The sequence below is a fragment of the Palaemon carinicauda genome, chromosome 22 (assembly GCF_036898095.1).
Source record: "Palaemon carinicauda isolate YSFRI2023 chromosome 22, ASM3689809v2, whole genome shotgun sequence".
Taxonomy (NCBI): Eukaryota; Metazoa; Arthropoda; class Malacostraca; order Decapoda; family Palaemonidae; genus Palaemon; species Palaemon carinicauda.
The window spans coordinates 38,004,937-38,012,436 of record NC_090746.1 but is presented as its reverse complement, the minus strand read 5'-3'; the positions used below and the strand labels follow the sequence as shown (position 1 = coordinate 38,012,436).

At 34.4% G+C, this 7,500-nt stretch overlaps 1 protein-coding gene across 1 annotated transcript in view; it reads right to left on the bottom strand.

Moving 5' to 3' along the window:
• The window catches only part of LOC137616411 (gamma-aminobutyric acid receptor subunit alpha-2), a 366,980-nt gene that overhangs the window by 61,821 nt on the left and 297,659 nt on the right, over positions 1–7,500 (bottom strand). The window contains exon 5 of the mRNA XM_068346148.1: positions 7,108–7,328. Within this exon, the coding sequence (XP_068202249.1) occupies positions 7,108–7,328 (221 nt within the window). The remainder of the gene's footprint in view (positions 1–7,107; positions 7,329–7,500) is intronic.

The following is a 7,500-nucleotide window of genomic DNA, read 5'->3' as shown; positions in this document are numbered from 1 at the left end:
ATATATATATATATATATATATATATATATATACACATACATACATACATACAGTATATATATATATATATATATATATATATATATAAATATATATATATATATATACTGTATGTATGTATGTATGTATATATATATATATATACTGTATGTATGTATGTATATATATATATATATATATATATATATATATACTGTATGTATATATATATATGTATATATATATATATATATATACTGTATGTATATATATATATATATATATACTGTATGTATATATATATATATATATATATACTGTATGTATATATATATATATATATATATATATATATATATATATATATATATATATATATATTATGAGGAATGTAATAACTCTGCTTCATATCTTCAGTGCAAGTTCACATATAAACACGCTTGTGCATTAGGATATGCTCAGTCCTACACGATATTCTTACAAAGTAACTGCATTAAGGACACAAGGTTACAAAAGTTATGCATTTCCATTCTTAGCCATAAAGACATGTACCTCTATATTGTATAGGGGAGATATGAAGTACGCTTTGGCTTTAGTTAATTTTTTTTCTTACGGATTACTGCTGTCACTATGACTACTGCTACAGAGTTATAACATATTGCATCTTGCAAGGAAGTAGAACTTATTTTGTGATTCACATATCCAGCTGAGAAATGACGACTTTTTTTATTTGGTCATTTAGACAAAGACATAGTAAACACGAGTAGTAAATCAAACCTCAGCCGTTGGTGCCTGGTTTATTCACGAATTTGCCTTAAGCATAACGAGGGGACATTACAAAAGCGTGACCTTATATGACTGAACTTTCAGCATATGAATAACCTTCAAGGCTGGCTTATGTTACTCTTGACATTAAGCTCACAAATCTAGTGGTTCATCCACCTCGTACCACACATTATCGTGGCTACACTGGGGATGATCTAAAGTGTTAGGAACATAAAACAACAACAACAACAAATGCAGCTGTTTCTAGTCACTCCACTGCAGGGCAAAGTCATTTTCATCCCCACTCTGGTGATGGGGGAGACTAGTCTGATCGATCACTGCAAACCAACCTAGTATTGGTGGCCCTGACTTGTACAGCTTAGTTGATCATAAGCTATACGCAACTCCTCTTGCCACGTTAAGGTACTCCACTCAATAGAGGAACATACACTAAATTTCAAATTATCCGAATACCTTTCCTATCATTTACACGTATTTTTGAGCACCTCGTTCTACCTGTCTGATCTTTTGCGGGCACCGTTGTATTTATATTGAAAGATCTGAGTGTGGGATAACTTGTCATATGATGTACTTGACCCTTTTGTTCAACCAGAATGTCTTCAGTAGTCCCTTGACTCCATTTGGTAATCACAAATTCATTCAATATTTTATAGCGTTTTCTTAATGAGAGCATTTTGTTACTGGAAGCAGAATTTATAATTCTAAGAATTCATAAAGGAGTAAACTCCAGGCACCAGAGAAAAACAGGAAACACTGCCGTATTGATCCCTTAGGTACTGAATTTATTAAATTTAACATTTCATAAGTTGATTCATCTTTACTAAAACCTCGTAGACTGCTCTTAGACTTTTATATATGTATATATATATATATATATATATATATATATATATATATATATATATATATATATATATATATATATATATATACTGGCAATTTCGTTTATTTAAGTTTTTGAGAGGTTGGCGCTCAGAAAAGTTAAAGAAATGAGTTCTCTCGCAGAATTTCAAAGGCATCAGAAATGTATTTTAAGCAAAGGTTTTCGTCTTCATTCGAATTTTTCCTCGTTCATTCTTATAAGTGTCCTATAGTCGCACGTTTAAATCAAATATTAATACTACTACTAACTGTGATGAACATTACTTCAGTTTTTATGAAGTTCAATACCATTTTTATACTGTAGGTAAAAATTTATTATCAGTTGAGTTGTTGTCATAATATTATTTTAAAAAATGACCATTATATTCTGTGAAAGGTTGTTTTGGCAGTCATTGCTTTTTACTCGTGTTCAGGGTTAATGATGATAAAGTTTTCTGCAAAGAAGAAGAACTGTCCTCTATTAAGGTAGCACTTAATAGCCAATGTAATTTTTAGCATTTTTTTTTTTGTCTGGACGGTTTGATTATTTAATTTTCCATGACTTTAGAGTTCATAGTGATATTAAACGACTGACACTCTCTCTCTCTCTCTCTCTCTCTCTCTCTCTCTCTCTCTCTCTCTCTCTCTCTCTCTCTCTCTCTCTCTCCCAAATATGTGATAAAGTTAATAGACGGACTTTGTAAGGAGGGAAAGAGAGACTTGAAAGATAGAAGGGCAACACCGTGGCAAAATAAGAAATATTTCGGTGAGGATTTTTTAAAGGAAAAGGGAACAAATAGCAAAGTGAATTGTATTTGAGAAAGGCTTTTGCTTTCATGCGTGTTTTACACAATCTTTCAAGAGGAGAATGTATTAAATAAGAATTTTTGAAAGTTGCTGATAAGAATAAAGGAATTCATATAAATTGGAGCTAGAACTATACAGATATTTTTTCCCCACTAGACAGATCTTGGGTCTGTAGAAATATTTTATGTGGAAATATGAACACTTGATGTTAGAATGCAAGTTGAAATAAAAATTTACGGAGACTTACTTTCTTGCAAATCGATACGAACATAATTATTGCTAATTATTTCCGCATTAAAAATAGCCGTTTTTTCCTCCTGGTTGGTCAGAATATACTATCATATCCTGCTTAAGAATGTCGGGAACGCAACAGAGCGGAAATACGAGGAATGTAATAACTCAGCTTCATATTTTTAGAGCAAGTTCACATATAAACACACGTGCATTAGCATATGCTCAGTCCTACACGATATTCTTACAAAGTAACTGCATTAAGGACACCAGTTTACAAAAGTTATGCATTTCCATTTTTAGTTATAAAATCTCTCTCTCTCTCTCTCTCTCTCTCTCTCTCTCTCTCTCTCTCTCTCTCTCTCTCTCTCTGCCTAATATTTATGAAATTTCTTGGGGAATTGAATTTCGGTCTGTCAAGGCATGCGTGGGAATTTGAACTGTATATGGCATTTTGTTTAATAAAGGGTTGTGAGGTTTTACGAAAACTCCAATATTTTGTTATTGTTATCATTTTAATTATCAGTAGCCAAGCTACAACCCTGGCGGGGAAAGAAGGATGCCATAAGCCCAAGGGCTCCAACAGAGACAGCAGGTGAGAGCCGAAAGGAAATAGGGGAATAACGCATTAACTATGAGTGATAATAATAGAAAAAAATAGAATTATATGAAGTATGCTACGATCAGTAACAACAGAGAAGGATTTACAGTACAACTTGTTTGAACTACTGAAGTTCCAACGATTATGTGTTTAGTCCTTTGAATATCGTAGGCTTAAAACCATTCAAAAGACCTATTAAGAAAGAAGAAATTCCACCTAAGTTCACAGTATTATCACTGACTAATTACAATCATAATATCTACCAATACTAATTGTCTGACTACTAAATCAAAATATAACGAATTTTCTACAACAGTTTGCATAGATGATTTAAATATCAATCACAGTAGTTTTAAGTACCTTCTCGTTTTCTATAAGTGCTGTAAAGAAACCAAGTTAACCGCAATAATGGAAATATGGGAATCGCAGTGTCATTATACATTCAGTGGAGTATCTGTAATGGAATGGCAAATGTTTAGGTATTATGATGTTACCGCGGCTCAAAGCCCCCCCCCCCCCCCCTCCCATTGTAAGGGATACGAAGCAAGCAGTGAAGAGCTGCCGCCAAACTAATGCTAGTGCGCTCTCTCTCTCTCTCTCTCTCTCTCTCTCTCTCTCTCTCTCTCTCTCTCTCTCTCTCTCTCTCTCTCTCTCTCTACTGTGGCTGCCGGTGTAAACTAAGCTAGTCCCAGTTTCAAGCTACATCCCTCCGGTAACTTTAAACCGGTTTCAGATTACGGGGCCCAGGGTAATCGGAATAGAAAATAACTTAAATGACAGTGCACATATGAATCATGCATTTATTGCTGACTTCGTAGCAGTAGAAAAAAATTATTTTCGTATTTAAGACAAAACATTGTGTATGAGTAGATTATATGACACGTTAGAAGCCACATACTCTGTCAGTTAAGGTTTTGTGATAACGGCGAGGCAAGGATTGATTTTATTGTAGTGCGCGTGTGATTGTCGATGATTGTTTTTTTATCATCTCAAATAGATTCCATTCATATGCTTTATGTGCATGAGCTTCACACGGCAATATGCGTGGAGAAATTGACACAAAAATCCACAACGAGATGTGTACTTTGTCGCTAAACTCTGTGGAATTTACGAAGAAGGTCGAGATATTCCAAAAGATAAAATACACACATTGCCATATTTCCGACACTGTGTTTCGAAAATAAAGCGAAAAGGATGGCATTTGATGGTTATAATAAATTCAATTACTTTAATTGTTAAGATTTAATTATATAAAAACTCTACATTTGATTGTTATAGTTTTGTAACAATATTCAGTCGTACTATAAAGAAACATGACTCATCCGATGTAATTTCTCAGGTCAGCGATGGACATTCATTAATCGGCTTTCGTCAGAAAGTGTCCCTTGCGGGCAGGTACTGGCAGTAGCTAGCTTGCTGCTTGAGGCCCACACCCAGATGCAGGGGAGAGAGAGAGAGAGAGAGAGAGAGAGAGAGAGAGAGAGAGAGAGAGAGAGAGAGAGAGAGAGAGAGAGAGAGAATTTTAAACTATAATTTATAAAAAGATTATAGTCAATCAAAGGAGACACACAAACGCATCATAAACTTTTTGTCAGCCGGAATGAACGGTCATCCATCCCCATCCAAAGCAACAGTACTTACTGGTCAAGAATGAGAGATTGTTTATAATGTTTCGAAATATTTTGCTTTAGAAAAACAGAAAGGAGGTCCTATTACTGAGGTTTCTAGAGCAATTTTTGGCACATCAGAAACAACCAATTTAAGAAAAACTACTATCACAGTCAAATGAACAGTGTCGTATTTGAACAATGGTTCCGTAAGCATTGGCTACCGAATATATTACCATCTTCCATAAATGTAATGGATAACGTATCTTATCAGAGAAAAATTAGCTAAATCTCCCACAGCATCGAAGAACAAGGCACGAATGAAATGATGGTTCATGCCTTTTCAAGAAACTCTGCCAAAATATGAATGCAACTCATGAAACTATTTCATCCAGCAGTCTGCTGGCTATCAAAGGGAAATGTATCACCATGTATTTAATTTCAAAGGAGAGATCGTTCTCTTCCTTACAGTATAGAATAAGCGAAATATGTTCTCAGCAAGATCTGCAGGTGACTTACAGTATTTAGACAGCTACGAGTAAACACATTAAACCTTGAACTCCAAGGGATTGAAGGCTTAACAAATGATTTTGTCGACAAAATCAAAACTTTCATTCGTAAGATTGAGAATTGGAGACGCAAAGTTGAAATGGGAAACTTGGGCATGTTAGAGACAGAGTCGCAAATTCCAGAAGAGTATGAAGTTTCTAAACATACCCTGATTACCTCTTAGAAGGGGAATTTAAAAGATAATTCCCATATGTCCAAAATCCTGATGACATTGGTGATGCCCTAAAAGAGCTGTTGACACTTTAGGAGGATTATGTAGCCAAAATGAAGTTTGAAACTGATTCTCTCTCTCAGTATTTTGGTCATCTCTGTCAGCTTCATACCCAAACTTATGTAACTTTGCTCTTCGTCATCCCTTACCATTTTCCTCGACATATTCCTGAGAGGCTGCGTTCCCTCAACTACTCCATATTAAAATGAAATATCACCACAGACTTGAGTGAAGCATGACCTTCATTGTGCTTTAAAAAAAAAAATCAAGACTCAGAAAGCTTGTTGATAATCTGCAACATCATCCATCACACTGAGTAAAATTGGGATTCAAGTGAAGGAAACTCGAACGTGGTATGAATGTTCAGAAGCAAAATCAAGTGGGAGGAGGTGGGCGTGTGGTCACTGAAGGTCCTGGTTGTCGTAGTTGATTATGATTCCCTGAGATAGTATTTCACTTCAGAATTATTTAGTCATCAGCATTGTCAATGATAAAATCATATCATATACCATGGGATTAAGTGACTTTTCAGTCAATGGAATTTTTTTCTATTTAATTTTTTCCTAGTTGATTGCGTAAGTATTTTTCGGCAATATATCCATTTTGTATTGTTGTGCACCATATTAACATATTTCTTTAGTACTATTTAGATAAGTATATGAAATTCAGCGAAGGCAAAGTACAATGTCTTTGATAATACTTTACGAAAGAAGTCAAGAAATGCATGGAATAAATAAAACCACAGGATTTGCTAGTGGTTTTTATAAGAACCTAATGACTGTAGGATTGTAGACAGTCACTGTAGTCACGGGTTATGCTTGGCGGTGGGCCATGGATTAGTATCCTGTAGGAAAAGTGGGTAACGGCCAGAGAAGTTCGAGAACCACTGCTCTATATCAATTAATCATTGTCTTCAATATCACGTAAATATATACGGTACATGGCATTTGACAACTTTTTTTTTTTTTTTTTTTTTTTTTTTTTTTTTTGGTCCTGGTACTGCAGTTTGTTTTAAGAGGAAGATATACTGTACCAACTTTTCATGTGTGTTACTTCCTACTAAGATACCATTATACATTACCAAGTTAATTTTTTTGTCTATAGTACTGTTCGTGTAGTTTTACAATTTATGAAGTAGGAAGTTACTTACATAGACACCGCAAACTTTGAAAATTTTAATCTTCATTTAGGTATATTCATAAATAAACTTATTGACTCTTAGGTGTCAAATCGGTTATTTGGGTAATTGTAAACATTCAAGGAAAGTTAAGATATTTGGAAATTTTAATAAATTGTGCTATTAAAACTCTCCTTCAGTTATTGGATCCTTAATTTTTTTACTTTTAATTTAATTTTTTGAAGTTCAAGAAAAAAAGAAAGGCTTTTATGCGAAAGATAAAAAAGGTGTAGAATTTGTGATGTGTAAACTACATTCAGTGAATTTTTAACCTACCTCATGGAGTACAGAAGGTCACCGTTCTGATTGATTCGTATAAGCTTGTTGGGTCTAGTGGTCATGTGGACGTAGGATCCAAGGCCATTGTGGAAGTAAGTGTCCGGTTTCCAAAGTGCTTCCAACATCTTAATGTTCAGGGTCAATTGCTTCAGAGGTCCATTGAATCGTAAGCGGTCGTCACTCCATTCCTGGCGCATGTAGCACTCCATCGAATATTTCTGCGAACAGGAAAGCCGGATATTTATAGACGACGATATCATAACATATTATGTATACATAAATGAATACGTGACTATACAATAAGATCGTGTTATGTTCTGTCTTGTTTAATCTGCGTGATTTGAATGCTACTTAAAACTTACCCATTAGAAATTTAGATCCCATATAATT